The sequence below is a fragment of the Tupaia chinensis genome, unplaced genomic scaffold (genome assembly GCF_000334495.1).
Source record: "Tupaia chinensis unplaced genomic scaffold, TupChi_1.0 Scaffold000359_1, whole genome shotgun sequence".
Classification (NCBI taxonomy): Eukaryota; Metazoa; Chordata; class Mammalia; order Scandentia; family Tupaiidae; genus Tupaia; species Tupaia belangeri.
Window position 1 is genome coordinate 1,698,756 of NW_006159855.1, and position 20,006 is coordinate 1,718,761.

Genomic DNA, 20,006 nt, shown 5'->3' on the forward strand with positions numbered 1-20,006 from the left:
TTCCCGGGCCCCCAGCCTGAAGCAGGGCCTTGCGCTCCGGTCCCCGCCGCCTCGGCGCTGGGGTCCCTGCCGCCACATCCATGCGCCCCTCGTTTCTCCCCACCCGCCGTCAGGGGCGCGGGGGCAGGCGTTCAGCTCCCCCGGGCCCTCGGGTCACTGCATTAGCGACGCGCTTCATCACCCGTTTAGAGAGTTGGACATGCTTAGGAGCAGCTACTTTTCTAGATGTTAGATTTCTGGGGCGGTGTACAGAGCAGTTCGAAACCCGGAGACTTGGCCCGGTTGCTTTTGCGAGAAAACAGGAAAGGGCTGGGTGCGCTATGATTTAGCCCGAGGCTCTTCAAACACCCATCTTGTTCCCACGCATGGCTTCTGCCATTGGTTTTCTCCCCCAGCACCCTGAAACGACAGAAAAAAGCAATTCGATTCCAGAAAATTCGGAGGCAAATGGAGGCTCCAGGGGCCCCACCCAGAACCCTGACTTGGGAAGCCATGGAGCAGATTCGGTAAGGATTATGGTTACGTTGTTCACTGTGATGACAAATGAATACCCGGGCCAGGAACATGGATTTGACTTTTTTAGTATATTTTAAATTGTTTTCTTTTTTTAATCACTGACATTCCCTAACAAAAGTAGAGTAGTAATAATGAGTTTCCATATAAGCCTGTAATCTTTATTTAATTTTTTAAATTAAAAAACTTTTTTTTAGGTTTTTGTTATAGGCTGCGTGTGTTCACTGGAGAGAGACAGCCAGTGAAAGGGAAATTGAGAAATCACCCCCCCCCCCAAGAGGGATGGCCACCCTATAATCCCTTTTCCATTCTCTTTGAATTTTGGGCATGCTCAGCATGTGCCTGGCATGGTTTTCTAGCCATTGGATCTGGGACTCAAACTATGGTCAGCCATATGGGAGTCCAACACCTTAACCATTGTGCCACCTGCTGTCCCCTACACTTAATAGTTTTAAGCTTGATGCTACAATTGGCTCACTTTTCCTGAAGTTTTTGAACAGTACATGAATTGCAGGCATCACAACATTTAACCTATAAATATTGAGTCAACAGAAAAGTCATGATACGGATTTTTACATTGAAAAACAGAAAAATACAGCATGACTTTTCTGATGACCCAATAGTTGATCATGATGGTTTCTCTTTCTTTCTCTCTCTTTTTAATAGATATTTGCAGAGATAGAGCCAAAAAAATCATCCCCTAGTGGGGATGACTATGCCACAATCCCTTCTCCACCAGTCTCCCCTTAGGATTTTAGGCACATATGCATACATGCCCAGCATGAGTTTTAAGCCACTGGTCCAGTTGAACTGGGGTTGACCACATGGGAGTCCAGTGTCTTCACCACCACGCTGCCCACTTCACCCTGATTATGATATCAGGCTGCCATGTCAAGACCACAAACTATGCAGTTGGCCATGTGGGATCCAGCTGCCTTAAATTCTGCTCCATCTGCTGGCCCATGAACTCCAGACTCGTAAGCATGACATGCTCTTGTTTACTGTCAGTTGAATTATTGGTGCCCACTCTACCATCAGTGCCTTTGCTACCTCTCCTCCCTGTGCCAGCTTATTGCTCCTTTCATCCTTTTAGACCAGCTCTTGTTGGACTGAAATAATTCCCTGCCAAGCTGTAAGTGGTGTGATTGTCTGTCCCTCGGTCTCTCTCTCAGGTGCTCTTACATCATTCTCTGCTGTAACCTGACAGTGTCATTGTATAGTGTTACCATTATGTCTGTCTCCACTACCAAACTGCATCTTCTTGGTATGGAAGGTCAGTCTTACACCCCTAGGATCTAAACTGGGTATTGCATGGCAGTGGGAGGAGTTCAGTTGATATGAAATGAGGTGATTTGATTGAGAGTGGTCAGGCGTTGCTGTTGGCATACAGGAATGGAACACAGCCATTTAGCTGGCACAAGGTAGGGACTTTGTTTGCAGTGTTTCCAAGGCCTGTTTTCACTTATTTCGTACTGGAATTATCAGTCAGCTTTTACTGATAGATGTATTCACAACTTGAAAACCTCCTTTTTCCCATAGGTATTTACATAAGGAATTTGCAGATTCCTGGTCAATTCCCAGGTTGGCTGAAGGCTTTGATGTCAACACTGATGTGATCCGAAGGGTTTTAAAAAGTAAGTTTGTACCCACATTGGAGCAGAAACTGAAGCAGGATCAAAAAGTCTTGAAGAAAGCAGGGCTTACCTGCTCACACTGGCAGCTGCAGGGTGCTGGAGCTAACCTGAAGCCACTCTCTGATAGAGGCCATTCAGTGTCAGGCTCTTTGCTGATGCCAGGGGGCAAAGACTCATCTGCAGGGCAGATTGACCCCGCAGCTTTGAAGGTGATAGAGTCAAATGCTTACAGTACAGATTCACCTAGAAAACAGAAAAGAAGGAATAAAGGAATCCAGGGCTTGGAAAAGGAGAGTTTCGTGCCTGTTGTTGCTGCTATGGGTCAACAGAGAGAGCTGCGCAAGTACTCCAACCTTGACTCTGAAGGCACTGGAAGAACTGGCAGGGATGGATTCCCAAGTGACAAGAAGCCAGAAGAGTTGAAGGTGGGGGAATCGGAACACCAGAACTTCAGCAGCAAAGTTGTGCAGAGGGAACGCGAGTTCTTTGACAGCAATGGGAACTTTTTGTACAGAATTTGAACCAGGACCTGGCTTGGGGAGATGTAAACAGCAGAGCATGTATGAAGAGGTCTTCAAAAAGTTTATGAGAAATGAGTATTAGGAAATGTGTATGCGGGACTAGCAGTTGGTGTAATGGCTATGTTGCTGGACTCTCATGTAGTCGACCATGGTTCAAGTCCCAGACCCGGTGGCTTAAACTCAATGCTGGACACGTGTGTGTGTGCTCAAAATCCCGAGAGGAGAAAGGAGGAGAAGGGATTGTGGCATGGCCATCTCCCCTGGGGCGGGGGGGATTTCTCACTTTCTGTCTCTCTGTCTGTCTCTGTCTCTTTCTGGTGAGCACACACGCCCTATAGCAAAAACCTCTCCAAAAAATAAAAAGAAAAAGAAAGAAAAAGGAAATGTGTATGCATGGATTTAAAATGTTTTTGGTCCAAAATAAACTTATACTTTAATTCCATTTTTCCACCAACTTTTTGAGGTTCCCTGTATAGTTGGAGCTCCCTGCATTTCTGTGCTTGCATTGCCACCTTGGAATAGGGGGAGATGATGGACTGGGAATGTGGAGGAAAGATCTACTTAGACTCAAACTTCTGGAGCTCTGCTCTTTGACCCCTGAAGATCATCAACACTCACCCCTCTCGGATTCTCTGTATTTTGTTGTGTGTTGTTGCAAGTTTCTATAATATTTGCAGAATATGCTTGGGGGAAGTACAAAGCTTGCCTTTGACCTCTTTCCTTCTTGATCAATGAACACTAACAGTTCTGAAACTGCTTAGTCAATTGGTTGTTTTCCTTATGTACAAAATAAAGTAACAGTCTGTATTGCTTGGTGCTCTTTGGTATAGGATTTTACTTGTAAGCCTTGATGAGGGAAGGAGAGAGGGAAGAGTTTTGCGTGTTGCTCAGCGATGACTTTTGTTCTGTTTTGTTTGGAAATAGGGTCTTGCTAGGTTGCCCAGAATGGCCTTGAACTTCCTTATGCTTCAGCCTCCTGAGTAACTAGGATTAGCTAACTCACCCTGCGCCTGGCTGACCTAGTGATGGATTTTGACAACCAAAAACTGGATGTCTTTTAGTTGCTGGAAGTGGAAATTTTTTTGTTTTGTTTTAGCATTTTTAAAAAGAACTATTTATTTAACTTTATTCTTTTTTTTTTTTTTAAAACCTTCATTTGACCAAAGAGAGAAACAGAAGGAAAGTGAGAAAGCAAGCCACCAGGTCCAGGACTCCAACTGTGCTCGGCCGTGTGGGAGTGTCCAGCACCTTAACTACCATGCCACCTGCTGACTCCTTTTTTTTTTTTTTTTTTTAACATTTTTGCCATAGGGTGTGTACGCTCGCAGGAAAGAGAGGAAGAGAGAAATTACGCCCACCAGAGGTGACTTTGCCATAATCCTTTCTCCTAGGATTTTGGACATGCAAGCGAGTGTACTTGGTGTGTTTTCTAAACTGCCAGGTGTGGGACTCTGCAGTCAGCCAGGTAGGATCTAGCACCCTGACCACCATGCCACCTGCTGGCCTGGGGTGGAAGTTTTTTTTTTAAATACAAGATAGACAGTGGGCTTTAGGGTCCACACAAGCTCTCCAATCATATTCTGAAGCTTAAATTGTATCTAATTTTATAGTTTATACCAGATTTTTACATAAGTGCCGTAGGTAGGCAGGAACAGATAATAGACCCACTTACAAATAGGAAATAGGCTATAAGATGGCTGTTAATAACTGACAGTGCTGGGACTTGAACCCAGGTCATCAATCCAGGGCTTATAAAATTTTCATGAGTGCATTCCACCTGGCATGATTCTGTTAATTTACTGGTTTCTTAAAAAATATAATTAGGAGCTGGCAAGTGGTGTGGTGGTGGAGGACACTGGACTCCAACATGGCCAACTGTGGTTTGAGTCCCAGACCTGGCAACTTGTTTTCTCACTTTCCCTCTCTCTCTTACTCTGTCCCTCTAAAATAAAAAAAAATAAGTAAATAAAGTTAAATAAAATAATTATTAAAATACACACACATATGTATACACACACACACACACACACACATATATATATATATATAACCAGATGGGGCTGACAGGTAGTATGGTGGTTGAGGATGCTGGGACTCCCATGTGGCCAACTGTGGTTCAGGTCCTGGACTTGGTGGCTTGCTTTCTCTCTCTCTGTCCTGTGGTCAAAATAAAGACAAATAAGTCTTTAAAAATATGTATATATAGGGATCATCAGTTGGTGTAATGACTATGTTGCTGGACTCCCATGAAGTTAACCATGGTCTGAGTCCTGGACCCAGTGGTTTAAACTCAAGCTGGGTGTGTGTATGTGTGTGTGTGGCCAAGATTCCAAGAGGCAAATGGAGGAGAAGCGATTGCAGCATGGCCATCCCCGCCTAGGGGGTGATTTCTCCCTTTCTGTCTCTCTGTCTCTGTCTTTCTGGTGATTGCATGCACCCTATAGCAAAAACCTCTCCAGGAAAAAAAAGTGCTTCTCTAACTCCTGAATCATCTGACCAAACCCTTTCACCCAGTGGGAAAATCTAGATACTGTTCTTACATATTTGAATATGTCTTTCAGATACCTAATTCTTCACTACCCATTTTATTAAACTTTAACCTTAAAAGATGATTTACTTAATTTTTTAACTATTTAATTTGCTATAGGGCACATGTGCTCACCAGAGAGAAAGTGAGAAAGCAAGTCGCTAGGTTGGGGAATTGAACTGTGGTCAGTCATGTGGGAGTCCAGCACCTTAACCACCATGCCACCTGTTAGCCCCAAGCATGAAGTGTATTTTATTGGTGGTAGAACATGCACATACACAAGAGAAACAAACACTGCAGGCAGTCTCATCATGCCTCGACCCTGGTACCCCAGCTCTTCTGGAACTTGGGTGCATGCATGTGCACGCTCAGCATGTTTTCAGGCCAACCAGGGGATCCAAACCCATAGTGAGCTATGTGACTTCCAGCACTGCAGTTTAGTGTGCCACCAGGTTGGGGTCCATTCTTGCAAGTGCCAATCTAGGGAGCTTTTCCCATAATTGGGACATGTCATTCTGGGGGTTTTGTTTACTAGTTCTTTGCCTCCAGATGTTTATATGGCTGTCTCCTTGTCATTGTGGTCTCAAATCAATTATCACTTTCATGTAGAGGCATAGCCTAATCCATTCTGAAGCATCTCCCTTTGTAGTCTCATTGGCAACACGGTTCATTTGCCTGTGCATGAAATTATATTACTGCTGTCTTGTTTATCGCCTTATCCTCTTAAGAAGGTAGACCCCATGAAAAGAGGAGACCTTTGTGTTGATTGCTATACTATCAGCTCCTAATATGATAAATCTCAATCTTGGTTGAGTGAATGAAGAAATGATTGCTGGACCTCTTAACAGCCAGACAATGGTGGCAGAAAGGCTTGCTTTTTACCTTTGCCAGCCTACCAACCAAACCTCAGCCAGGGCACCTAAGCTTTATACAGGCTGATCTTTTCTTGCTCTATCATGTCAGTATGCCTTACATCCTAACCCACTGGTATTTCAGTGTTGCAGGAAACTGCCCTGGGCCTGGCTTGGGAGGCTGGAATGTAGGGGGATGCCGAAAAACAGTTTTTTAGAGGATTTGGTAAAAGTTCAGAGGGTAACTTAGAAGAGGAAGGACTGGTTGGACAAATGACCTTTACACGTGGGCAGCTACAAGTTCTCCACTGTGCTCCCCTCCTACTGTGAACTAGAACTTTGTTGTTGTTTAGTTTTTTTTGTTTTTTAGTTTTCATTAGTTGACGAGCACTTGCTAGAGTGGGAAAGTGAGAGCATCTTCTCTGGATTTTGGGTTAGGCAGGCCCACACCCCAGGGTGCTGCAATTTCTTCTCTTTCATTGTCTTCTTGGGATCTTGGGCATGCAGGCACTTGCACCCAGCATGTGTTTCCAGCCACAGGATCGGGACTTAAATCACAGTCAACCATATGGGTGTCCAGCTACATAACTGCTATGCCATCTGCTGGTTCCAAAAACTTCATTTTTCTTCTCAATTTCCATGCCCAAAGATAATCACGTTTTGGAAAATTTTCACTATAAATTAGTTTTTTCTGTTGAAGAACCTAATAAAAATGGTGTCATACAGATTATTCTCTTGCGACCAGCAGATGGCATAATGGCTACGTTGCTGGACTCCCATGTAGTCTACCTTGGTTCGAGTCCTGGACCAGGTGGCTTAAACTCACGCGGGGCGTGTGGGTGCGCTCGTGTGCCCAAGATCCCGACAGGAGAATGAATTGCGACGTGGCCATCCACGTTGGGGGGTGATTTCTCGCTTTCTGTCTCTGTCTTTGTGGTGTGCGCATGCGCCCTATAGCAAAAAACCTTTATTAAAAAAAAATAATAATGATCTTTCATTTGGCCCTTCTCACTTACTGTACCAATATACCACAATTAATTTTCCCACCAAGGGTATTAGCAAGTCAACTCCGCCAGCCGACCTTCAGGGCTGACAGGACTTCGGTTCCTGTGGATTCCAAAGCATCCCTCTTCCTCCACTCTACTCAGCCCCATCTATGTCTCCTGCGGCTGCGAAGCCGGGCATCGCCTAAGCCCTGGGTTAGAGCCGCGGAGATGTGATAGTCACGCCCCCAGCGGACTGAATTAGTTTCGATCATTTCACGAAATTTTGAATTGAAAATCGAGTAAGTGCCCACGGAGAATTTGGTGTACCCTTAAAAATTAGCTTAAAGTATAATGATTTTATTCCTCTAGCCAGGAATGAGACTGGAAAGTCGACGCGCGGCCACAAAACGGTAATTGTGCCTTTCAGGACACCGTCCCCTTCCCGGCACCCTGCGCGCCGCTCCAGCGAACGGAACTTCCGGAAGATCTAGGAAGTAGTTTCTCTGAAAGAAGGCGAGGTTCTCTCCGCTAGCCGCGGAGTCCTTGCTGTTGTAGACCGGAACCCTGCGAAGAGCAGAGTGGTTCAGGGAGGGACGGGCTAGGGAACGGGGTCTGCAGGTCTAAGACCAGGCTCCCTCGAGACCGCGGCTTGCCCGCCGGGAAGTGGCCATTCATTCCTCGAGTGCTGCCGAGGAGCTAGGGCCACTCCGGGGACTCTGGGAGTTGGTGCCCAGGTTTGCGGATAGCCACCCTGCGCTTACCCTGCGCCGCCGCCGGCCTTCTCAGAGCGGAGGGCGTGCCGGGTCTTCCACCCAGTGGCCCAGGTGACCGCAGCCATGGCTTTGCCCCATCGGCCGGACGCCCCCGAGCTGCCTGACTTCACTATGCTCAAGAGGCTGGCTCGAGACCAGCTCATCTACCTGCTGGAGCAGGTCAGTTCCCGCCGCGCCCGGCGCCTTTACTGCATCCACAGTTCAGCGCTCACTGGGCGCAAGTGCTTTCTGGCCGAGTCTCTTTGATCTTATCATTGCCCTTGGAGCTTTCGTGGCAAATCTAAAACGGAGCACTCACTCCCAGAGGAAAATGAGAGCAGTAAGACCTTCCAGGGATATGGCCAGAGAGTTAATTAAATCGCTGTTTTTCCTATAGGCGAGTGAGAGACACTGCTATTGCCGGGCATCACTGGCGATGGAAAGATGGTTAAGACATCTTCGCGATTAGGGATCTTACACTTCGTAGGAGCCTTATGACACACAAAATGTCAGCACAGGTGTCTGTCTGGTGGTAAATGAGTGATAGGATTCCTTAAGCGTTCAGAATAGGACCAGCAGGGAACCAGCAGTTAGCGTAATGGCTATGTCGCCTGACTCCCACGTATTCGAAGTAGTTGACCGCGGTTCGCGTCCCGGACCCGGTGGCTTAAAACTCACGCCAGGCGCATGTACGTGTGTGCCCAAGATCCCAAGAGGAGAATAGAGGAGAAGGTGATTGCAGCGTGACCATCCCCCCTGGGAGGTGATTTCTCGCTTCCTGTCTCTATGTCTCTGTCTGTCTGGCGAGTGCACGCGCCCTATAGCGAAAACCTCTCCCTCCACCCCACAAAAAAAAGAATAGGGCCAGCAGATGGCGTGGTGGTTAAGCTGTTCGACTGACACATGCAGGGACAGGACCTGGCAGTTTCCTTTATCACTTTCTCTCTGCTGAACGTGAGTCCTATAGCAAATTTAAAATATAATAATAATTTAAAAATGAAATAATTATTTAAAAAGTAGTTCATAATAAGCAATCATTTCTACCCGCAGTGTGAAAAGTAAACATTTTTTTCTTTTTTCTCCCTCCCAGAGGGTGTGTGCACTTACCAGAGGTTGCGGAGTGTGTGTTGGGGGGGGGGGATTGGGGCATGTAGGCATATGGGGCCAGCATGATTTCCAAGTCACCAGATCTGGGACTTGAACTGAAGTTGACCATGTGGGAGTCCAGCACTTAACCATTATAACACCTGCTGACCCCAAGCCCAAGGTTTTTTGTTTGTTTGTTTTTGAGAGAGATTTTTGCTATAGGGTGTGGGTGCTCCCTGTAGAAACAGAAAGCAAAAAATCACCCCCTAGGGGAGATGGCCGTGCCACAATCCCTTCTCCTACATTCTCTTCTCAGGTTTTGGGCAGACACACACCCGCCCAGAGTGAGTTTTAAGTCAGGACTCAAACTGTGGTCAACTGAGTGAGAGTCTAGCAAATGTAACCATTATGCCATCTGCTAGTCCTGAGCCCCAAATTTTTAAAAATTATTTAACTTTATTTACTTATTTATTTATTTTAAATTTGACCAGAGAGGGACAGAATGAGAGAGAAAAAGAAAAAAAGTGAGAAAGCAAGCCTCCAGGTCTGGGACTTGAACCGCCCGGCCATGTGGGGGTCCAGCGCCTTTAACCACCATGCCACCTTGTGGCCCCATGAGCCCAAACTTTTTCCTTTCTTTTTTTTTTTTTTTGAGAAGTTTTTGCTATAGGGCATGTGCACTCACCCTAAAGACAGAGAGAGATAGAGAGACAGAAAGTGAGAAATCACCCTACAGGGGGGATGGCCACACCAGAATCCCTTCTCTTCCATTCTCCTCTCGGGATCTTGGGCACGCACGCACACGCCCCCGGTGTGAGTTTAAGCCACCAGGACCAGGACTTGAATCATGGCCGACTACACAGGAGTCCAGCGACATAGGCATTACGCTAACTACTAGTCCCTACCCTAGGTTACTAGGAAAATAATGCTGCTACTATAATTGTAACAAATTACTTTTTTTTTTGAGAGGTTTTGCTATAGGGCATATGCGCTTGCCAGAAAGACAGAGAGAGACAGAGAGACAGAAAGCAAGAAATCACCCCCCCAGGGGGCATGGCTGCGCCACAATCCCTTCTCCATTCTCCTCTCAGGATCTTGGGCACACACACGTGCACCTGGTGTGAATTTAAGTGACCGGGTCCGGGACTTGAACCACGGTTGACTACATGGGAGTCCAGTGACATAGCCATTATTGCAACTGCTGATCCTCAAATTACTTGTTCAGTTACTTAGTTGTTTATATGTATTTATTTATTTTTAAAGTAATTATTTATTCTACTTGACTTTATTTATTTATTTTTAAATTTGACGAGAGAGAGAGAGAGAGAGAGAGAGGGAGGGAGAGAAAGACCCTAGGTTACTAGGAAAATAATGCTGCTACTATAATTGTAACAAATTACTTTTTTTTTTGAGAGGTTTTGCTATAGGGCATATGCGCTTGCCAGAAAGACAGAGAGAGACAGAGAGACAGAAAGCAAGAAATCACCCCCCCAGGGGGCATGGCTGCGCCACAATCCCTTCTCCATTCTCCTCTCAGGATCTTGGGCACACACACGTGCACCTGGTGTGAATTTAAGTGACCGGGTCCGGGACTTGAACCACGGTTGACTACATGGGAGTCCAGTGACATAGCCATTATTGCAACTGCTGATCCTCAAATTACTTGTTCAGTTACTTAGTTGTTTATATGTATTTATTTATTTTTAAAGTAATTATTTATTCTACTTGACTTTATTTATTTATTTTTAAATTTGACGAGAGAGAGAGAGAGAGAGAGAGAGATAGAGAAAACCACCAGATCCGGAACTTGAACCATAGTTGGCTATGTGGGAGTCCATTGCCCTTGACCACCATGCCACCTGCTGGCCCCTTTATTTCTTTATTTTTAAAAATTTTGCTAGAGATCACTTGCCAGAGAGACACAAAGAGAAGGAGAAGAGAAAGCAATCTCCATGGGGAATGGTCTCACCATAATCCTTCCTCTTCTGTCTCTCATTTCAGGACTTTGGACATGTAATGTGCCCAGCATGTTTCTCATGATGCCAGCTCTGAGCCTCTTACCATGTGGTCCACCAGTGAGATCCAGTTAACTTAACTAGCTGGCCACAGACTGGCCCAAGCTGTTATTTAATGTCACTGTTCCACATGAGAATAGAAGGTCCTTAAGCATGGGTATCATGGGTTTTATTCAACACTATATCTGAGTACCTAAGCACCATGCCACCACCTGGCCTAGACTGACCTCTTAATACATTGCCATCCACATGCTACCCATTGGTCCTAATTGGGAGGAATCTTCTGATGACTTCTCCCTCCCTGTCACTAACCCTGACTTTGTTCTCTTAACCCATGAAAGAGCAGCCTCAGGAGTGATAGTTGCTGGAGTCAAGATGACAGGAACTGTGAGCGGGTGAGCGGGAAGATGGAAGTGAGGACTGCCCTGGGTTTTCTAAACTCTCCGCATTGAACTTATCTGTAATTAGAAGGGAAATGCTATTTGGAAAGCTCCTCAGTAGTTAGTTGAGGTACAGGATGCAAAGTGGGTTTTGTTTTGGTTGGCTTTGCTCAGCAGTACACCAGGGGTTGGTGGGAGGCGGAGTGGAAGAAGCGGTGAAGAAGAGGATCGATAATGCAGAGGAAGATCACAGGTGAGCAAGAGGGTTGAGTGACAAGGAGGTCACTTGAGAAAGAAGATATAATATTAATGAGAAGGCAAAAGAGGTGAATATACAAAGCAATGTCATCTGTGGATACAAACGGTAAATAATGATGCCCAGGGCTTTCCAGTTCTATTTCTGTTTCTCTAATGGGTGTCTGGATGGATTTTTTTCTGTGAGGACTTGAGTGACCCAGTATATTGTGTCATCTTCAGCTTCCTGGAAAAAAGGATCTGTTCATTGAGGCCGATCTTATGAGTCCTTTGGATCGAATTGCCAACGTCTCCATCCTGAAGGTACTGTCCCTTTTCCAGGAGAACTCATGTTCCATTTCTTCTGTGATCCGTGTTGGTTTTGATAAATCATAGAAATTACCAAAGAGTGACTACCCTCACAGGGTAAATACAGGGTAGCCGTATTGGGTAGGCAGGAGGAGATTGATGCTTTTTGTCTTGTTTTATTTTTGGCTTTCCTATTGGTGGGGCAGTTTGGTTCATTTAATTAGCATATGAGTAGGTGGCTTGTGAGAAGTCCACTGTCTTTGTATCATATCCTTTTCAAATATAGTTATATGCACTATTCTGTTGGTTTCTCTCTGTAGCAACATGAGGTTGACAAGCTGTACAAGGTGGAGAATAAGCCAGCCCTCAGTTCCAGTGAACAGTGAGTATCTGGGAGAGTCTGTCTCAGTTCCAAGCTCGAGGTGGTCCCTAAGTGCACATTCGTCTTTGTCTGTCCTTGGCTGTGCTGTTTGTGGTGTGGTTCACCCCTCTAAAGCTTTGCAATTTCATGTTCAGGTTGCTCGCAACTTAAAAATGTTAATTTTTACACTTTATCTTACTTTTAACTTGCAAATAATAATTGTATATATTTATAAGAGTTCTCTTGTATTGTTTTAAGCACTGGATTTTTTTTTTTTTTTTTTGCTAGAGAATGTGTGTGCTCTCCAAAAAGAGACAGAGGGGGAGAAAAAAGCATCCCCCCTGTGGGGAGTGGTCACACTGCCACCCCTTCATTGATCTGTCTTCTTGGAATTTGGGGCATACATGCTCATGCACCTTAAGTTTTTCGAGACACTGGGGCTGAGATTTGAACTGGGGTCTGTTGTGTGGGATCCAGCTCCCTTAACATGGCAGTGGGGCTGGCCCTATCCTTTTGATTGTTAATACACTCCATACATATGTGCATCTTCTTTTGCCCACTGGATGCTGAATTATTTGAGACAAGGACATCCTGGGTCTATCATAGGGCTGATAAATGAGTAGGGTCAATAAATCCAGCCCCTCACAGTCTATTTGTTGTATTGAGAGGTGTCTTCTGTGGCTGATGAATGAAAACTGTCTGTCCTGGCTGGGATGAGACCTGTCTGTCTGTGAAGATGGGCAATCATGAGAGAATTGGTATTGTTTCTGTTTTTCTTCTTTTTTTTTAAAGAATTACTTTATTGGGTCCAGCAGTTGGCGTAATGGTTATGTCACTGAACTTCCATGTAGTTGACCGCGGTTCGAGTCCCGAACCCTGTGGCTTAAACTCACACTGGGCATGTGTGTGTGCACAAGATCCTAAGAGGAGAATGGAGGAGAAGGGATTGTGGCATGGCCATCGCCCCTCGGGGGTGATTTCTCGCTTTCTGTCTCTCTGTCTCTCCCTGTCCTTCTGGTGAGCGCACACACCCTATAGCAAAAAAAACTCTGAAAAAAAAAAAAGAATTATTTATCCTTATTTATTTATTTTAATTTGACCAGAGAGGGAGAGAGAGAGAGAAAGGGAGAAACCATGTCACCACCAGGTCTGGGACTTGAACCACAGTTGGCCGTGTTGGAGTCCAGTGCCCTTAGCCACCACGCCACCTGCCGGCCCCTGTTTCTGTTTCTTCTGAGCTGCTCTCACAAACTTCATGACTTTTTTTCCTTTTTTTGTCTTTCTCCCATAGATTGTGCTTCTTGGTCAGACCTCGTATCAAGAATATGCGATATATTGCCAGTGAGTATGCCGTGGTACTATGTGTAACTGAGGCAAAAAAAAAAAGAGTGGGCAAGGGTTAAGAGCCTTGGCTCTGAGGAGCCTTTCATAAGAAAAGAATTGTTCAAGCTAGCCACACTTTTTATATAGTCTAACAGGTGGCCTCTGGCTTGCTGGGCTGCATTCCTCCTCTCTGTAGGTCTTGTCAATGCTGACAAATTGGCTGGCCGAACTCGAAAATACAAAGTGATCTTCAGCCCTCAGAAGGTGAGTTTGGATCCCAGTGGGAGTGGACCAGGACAGAGGGTTCAGTAGGGATAAGGGCTTACTGAGCTGCCTCCCTCAAAGCAGATTATGCATGGCTAAGCCACATACCCGAAACTGTCTTTTCATTAATGTGCCCCTCAGAATTTAGCAGAGGGTTTGTCATCAAATGCCCCCATAAAGTACTGTGTCCTTGTGAGAAGTTGCCTCTGCATAGATTGCTTTACAGGAAGATCTTCATACTTTTGAAGTAGAAGTGGTTATATGTCCCTGCTGACATAAGTTCCTGTATAGTTATGGCTCACAGTGTTATGGCTTTTCATTATCCCTATTTTCCTTTTTTTTTTTTTTTTTTTTAAGATATTTTTACTGTAGGGTGCATGCATTCACTGGAGATAGAGACAGAAAGCAAAAACTCACCCCCCGGGGGATGGCCATGCTGCCTCTGTTCTCCTCTCGGGATCTTGGGCATGCACACACATGCACCCAGCATGAGTTTTAAGTCACTGGCTCCAGGACTCAAACTGCGATCGGCTACATGGGAGTCCAGCAGTGTAACCATTACGTCATCTGCTGGTCCCATCTCTGTAGTCCTTTAATAATGATTACAGTAAGTCATTGCACAGTCATCTCCATATGTTCATCAAAGGGATGTGGCTGGGCCACCCGTGGTTATTAGAACTGTACTGCCATATATTAGAAAAGCTTTTCTTCCACAACAAGAGAACCATAGAGACCATTTTTTTCCAACCCTACTTTGAGCAGCTGAGGGAACTGACGCCAATGCTTCTGCAGGGAGTTAACACAGATAGGCTAGGTCTTTTTCCTCTTAACCTCTATTTTTTTTTGGAGAGGTTTTTGTTGGCTACAGGGCACGCGTGCTCGCCAGAAAGACAGAGGGAGACAGAGGGACAGAAAGCGAGAAATCACCCCCCAGGGGGATGGCCTTGCCACAATCCCTTCTCCTCCATTCTTCTCTCGGCATCTTGGGTATGCACACACACGTGCCCGGCGTGAGTTTAAGCCACCGGGTCCGGGACTTGAACCGTGGTCGACTCCATGGGAGTCCAGTGACTAGCCATTATACTAACTGCTGGTCCCTTAACCTTTATATTTGGAATAAATACTTTGAGACTCATCATAGTAGTCATAGTGACTCCCTTTTTTTCCGTTTTTTTTTTTTTTTTTTAAAGATTTTTTGCCACAGGGCACAAGCACTCACCAGAGAGGGACAGATAGACACAGGGAGAGAGAGGGAAAGTGAGAAACCACTTCCTAGGGTTGGGATGGCCACACTGCAATCTCTTTTCCATTCTCCAATAGGATTTTTGTTTGTTTGTTTGGTTGGTTTTTGGAGAGGTTTTTGCTATAGGGTGCGTGCGCTCGCCAGCCAGACAGAGAGAGACAGAGAGACAGAAAGCGAGAAATCACCCCCCAGGGGGGATGGCCACACTGCAGTCCCTTCTCCTCCATTCTCCTCTCGGGATCTTGGGCACGCACACACATGTGCCCGGCATGAGTTTAAGCCACTGGGTCCGGGACTCGAACCACGGTCGACTATGTGGGAGTCCAGCAACGTAGCCATTACTCTAACTGCTGGTCCCTCCAATGGGATTTTGGACATACATGCACACGTACCTGGGGATTTTTCTAGCTATCAGGTCCTGGCCTTGAACCATAGAGTCAGCCATGTGGGATCCAGAGCTTTAACCACCATACCACATGCTGGCTCATAGCTCCTTTTCTTGATACCACTAAGTTCCTCTCTACCCGTCACCAGCTAGGTACATCATAGCTATTTCCTCAGTCTCACCACTTAGGCTGGCTTAAGAAACTGTCCAGTTTGAATACAAACCAACCTATGTTAATTGTGATTAAAGTGGCTGGACCCCACATGACTGACTCTGTAGTTCGAGTCCCAGACCTGGCAGCTTGAAAATCATACTGGGAGTGTGTGCGTCCATGCCCAAAGTCCCACAAGGAGAATGGAGGAGAAGGGGTTATGGTGCGGCCATCCTTTACTTTCTCTCTTTCTGTGTCTCTCTCCAGTGAGTTCATGGACCCTATGACAAATTAAAAAAAAAAAAAAAAATTGCCATTGACTCCCAAGGCCATATCTCTGCCCCTTTCACTGTCTCCAGAGACCCTGTGGGCACATTGTAAACTGAACTCACTCACTTCTTATCACTGCTCTTTTTTGTTTTAAGTTTCTTTCTTTCTTTTTTTTTAAATTTTTTTGGAGAGGTTTTTGCTATAGGGCGTGTGCACTCGCTAGAAAGACAGACAGAGAGACAGAAAGCGAAAAATCACCCTCCAGGGAGGATGGCCACGCCGCAATCTCTTCTCCTCCATTCTCCTCTTGGGATCTTGGGCACACACGCACATGTGCCTGGCGTGAGTTTAAGCCACAGGTCCGGGACTTGAACTGTGGTCAACCACATGGAAGTCCAGCGACATAGCCATTATGCCAACTGCTGGACCCTTAAGTTTCTTTCTTTCATAAAGAATACAGAGGGACACACACCCCAACAAGGTCCTCACTCTGAACCATACCCAGCTTCCCTCCTATAGGATACCTAGGATAGGAACTCAGGACCTTCCCATGTAGGTTCAGTTGTGTTACCACTTTGTAACTGTCTGGCCCAGTGAGTACTGCACTTTACCTCCTACCTGCTCCTCCGTGATTTTTAAAGCAGTTCTGTGCACTTCTATCTCTGCCAGAGTTACTCACCCTTCAAAGATGGCAGACATACTTTCTCCTTTGTAACATTTTTCGAGTCTCCTGCAATCAACTTGGGGCTAGCAAGTGGCATGGTGATTAAGGTGCTGGACTCCCACAAGGCTGAATGCAGTTTGAGTCCCAGTCATGGTGGCTTACTTTTTCACTTTCCCTCTCTTCCTATCTCTTTCTGGTCAAGTCAAAAATTAAAAAATAATATTAATAAATAAAATTAAATAAACAATTCTTTTTTAAAAAAAGCAATTCACTAATATATAAATGCAATGGGTAAAAAAAGAAACAAAGGGCCAGCATGGCATCCTGGATCTCACGTGGCGAGTACATGATTAAGAGTCCCAGACCCAGCGGCCTGAAAAACACACTGAGCATGTGCATGTGTGTGCCTAAAATCCCAAGAAGAGAATGGAGGAGGGATTGAGGTGTGGCCTTTCCCTTTGGGGGATGATTCCTCACTTTTCGTCTCATTCTTTTTCTCTCTGTGGTAAGGGCATGCAGCCTATAGGAAAACTGATAATAATAAGTGAAGTGCTGGGCTAGATGTTCTTTCTAGCTCTAAGAGTTTGGGTTCTTAATCCTTTTTCACTGAGTTCAGTATTATTGATCTCATTAGTTATTCTTGTAGAGGAACTTCAGAGAAATTGGAAGGAATAGAGAAGAAAGTGGTTACTAACCAACTCCTTCTTCTCTTTCAGTTTTATGCATGTGAAATGGTGCTTGAGGAAGAGGGAATCTATGGAGGTGAGAGGAGATGAATGTGAGTGGAAAGGGAGAGCAAATATATGGGGAAAAGAAAACAAACATTGTTGTTTCCCATCCCCAATTCCTTCTCCTGGTCTTACTAAGGTTGGTCTAGTGGGAGGAAAGGTACTTGAGAATGGGAATGGGAGCAGGACTCCAAATGACAGCACTGAAGGGGTGCCCTGAGGCTTATAACTTCCTTATTCTCACCTCCTAAGACTCCCGCATTGAAAAAACTGGGTCTCCCCTCTGCATTTCACTCCATTCCTTGTGCAACCAAACCTGATGATGGTACTCCCTACTGACAATCCTGCAGTAGCTCAGTAGAAAGGCCAGAACCCTTACTAGGACGTCCTGCACTTTGTACAAGTCTGGCTTTTCCCGTTCCCTGAGCTTCATTGTGTGCTGCTCCTTTCTCCTGCCCTCCAGCCACAGGAACTTTGTCCGTACTTTCCCTGCTGCCTAAAATATTCTCCACCCTACAGCTCTTTGCCTCTCCAGATCTTACTCAAATTCTAAGCCTCACTGTCACTTCTTGAGGGAAGTCTTCCCCATGCCTCTAGTTGCAGTTAGATTCCTGTACTATGGGATGTCAGAAAAGTCATGAAGTGTTTTTTCATGTTTTTCTATGCAAGAATGGGTCATGACTTTTCTTTTTTTTTAGAATTATTTTATTTAACTTTATTTATTATTATTATCATTATTATTTTCCAGTTTGATCAGAGAGACACACAAAGAGAGAGAGAGAGATGAAGTGAGAAAGCAAGCCACCAGGTCTGAGTCTTGAACCATGGTCGGCCATGTGGGAGTCCAGCGCCTTTAACCACCATGCCACTTGATGGCCCCTGGGTCATGACTTTTCTAATGACCCAATATTAGTGTTTGCAGCTTGCTGTTTTACTTCTTGAAAGTACGACTGTGGCTACACAGAATATGTTATAATATGACTGGTGCGCCTCTCCCCCAACTAGATCGTAAGCTTCAGAAGGCGGAGAGCATGTCCATTTTGCTCACCACCGTATCCCCAGTGCTTAGCATCATCCCACATATTCGCAGCTCTTAGTATTGGGTCTTCAGAAAAGTCATGACCCGTTTTTTCATAGAAGAACATTGAAAAGATTTGTCATGACTTTTCCTATGACCCAGGAAATATTTGCTGAATAATGAATCAGTCAGTAAATGTTTCTCAACCTCCTTTGTCAGCCCTCTAGTAAAAGCATCATGAATCACATTGTTTTAAAGACGGCTGTGGGGCCAGCATGTGGTGTGGTGGTTAAAGGCTCTGGACTCCCACATGGCTGACCATGGTTTGAGTCCCGGATCTGGTGGCTCACTTTCTCACTTCCTCTCTCTGTCTCTGTCTCTGATAAGTGCATGTATCGTGTAGCAAATTAAAAAACAATAATAATTATAAATTTAAGTAAATAATTCTTGGGGGGGGGGGACAGACTGCTGCTTCCATGTCTCCTTAAGGGCAGGGGCTGTTAGTCTCCTTGGAGTCCCCAGTGCAGGACACCATTCCTGGCATGGGGCAAGTGCTCAGTTATTTGTTGTATGGCTGCAGTCGTCCTTCCCACTTCACATGGAGCAAAGTACTCTGCAAAGGGGCCGATCAGTCTCTCTCTGCAGATGTGAGCTGTGATGAATGGGCCTTCTCTTTGCTGCCTCTTGACGTGGATCTGCTAAGCATGGAACTGCCAGAATTTTTCAGGGACTACTTTCTGGTAAATGCAGAACTCTGGAGTCTTGGTGTCAAAAGATGGGAAAAAACATGTGACCCAGTGGGCTGGAAATACTCATTTAACCTTTGACTATTCATATCATTGATCACAGGGAGAGGGATGGAGGACTACAAACTGATCTCTGTGAGACTTTCTTTGAGATCAGTCAAAATGAACTTCTCCAAGCAGTCCATAAACCCTGCTGTCCGACTCCAGGACTTCCAGGGCTGTCCACTTGTTATAGTTTGAATATGCCTCCCTCCACACCCCCCCATGTGCTAACCCATTGTAATGGGATTAAGAGAGTGAAAACTTGATCCAATTATAGCGCCTAGAATCGAGGCTTTAGGGAAGAGATTAGTAATTGAGTGGTAGGGCCCCTCCCCCATGGAGTTCTGGTAAATTTATAAGGAGAGAAAGAAGCCCACATGTATACAGACCATGTTCTGCTCGAAGTTGTACCCTCTGCCCTCTTGTGGTCCCTTTGACCTTTCCAGCAACCAGATTGTGTCATGGAAACCACTATCTTTAGAAACTACCCAGCATTGGTTATTTTTGGCAGCAGTACAATAGTGGACTAAGACATCAACCTCCAGGTGCGCCTGGCAGGGTGATCCATGTTTTTGCAACCCACGTGACTCCCATAGGAAGGAGACCAGCGCTGGATCAACACAGTAGCTCAAGCCCTGCACCTTCTCAGCACTCTCTATGGACCCTTTCCCAACTGCTATGGAATCGGCAGATGTGCCAAGGTGAGCGCACCAGTGGTGCTGTAGTCCCGACAGCCCTTCTTTCTTCTCTCCGTTCTGTACCCCCAAAGGATTGGTTACCCATAGGACTCTGAGATGACATCTCTCTTTCTTTTTTTAAAAATAATTATTTCCTTTATCTATCATTATTGTTATTTTTAATTTGACGAGAGCAAGACAGAGAGAGAGAGAGTGAGAAAGCAGACCTTGAACTATGGACAGTCATGTGGGAGTCCAGCACCTTCAACCACCATGCCACCTGCTAGCTCCATATACTTTCTTTTTTTTTTTTTTTTCGGGGGCGC

The 20,006-nt window shown here is 45.4% G+C and overlaps 2 protein-coding genes across 4 annotated transcripts in view; both read left to right on the forward strand.

The window, feature by feature from the left end:
- NGRN (neugrin, neurite outgrowth associated) overlaps nt 1–2,877 on the forward strand; it is a gene marked incomplete in the record, with an annotated part of 3,085 nt that extends 208 nt beyond the window's left edge. Inside the window, 2 exon segments of the mRNA XM_014589469.2 lie at nt 396–506; nt 2,053–2,877. Coding sequence (XP_014444955.1) covers nt 396–506; nt 2,053–2,668 — 727 coding nt within the window.
- Nucleotides 2,878–7,495: 4,618 nt separating this feature from the next.
- VPS33B (VPS33B late endosome and lysosome associated) overlaps nt 7,496–20,006 on the forward strand; it is a 23,541-nt gene continuing 11,030 nt past the window's right edge. The window contains exons 1-8 of one of the 3 annotated variants that reach the window (XM_027773558.1): nt 7,496–7,964; nt 11,743–11,823; nt 12,129–12,190; nt 13,461–13,510; nt 13,689–13,756; nt 17,186–17,231; nt 18,861–18,955; nt 19,600–19,704. In XM_027773558.1, the coding sequence (XP_027629359.1) occupies nt 7,869–7,964; nt 11,743–11,823; nt 12,129–12,190; nt 13,461–13,510; nt 13,689–13,756; nt 17,186–17,231; nt 18,861–18,955; nt 19,600–19,704 (603 nt within the window). In that variant the 5' untranslated portion in view covers nt 7,496–7,868. Of the gene's footprint in view, nt 7,965–10,919; nt 11,519–11,742; nt 11,824–12,128; nt 12,191–13,460; nt 13,511–13,688; nt 13,757–17,185; nt 17,232–18,860; nt 18,956–19,599; nt 19,705–20,006 lie in introns of those variants that run through there. The other 2 variants (XM_006152818.3, XM_014589468.2) reach the window with 2 other exon arrangements.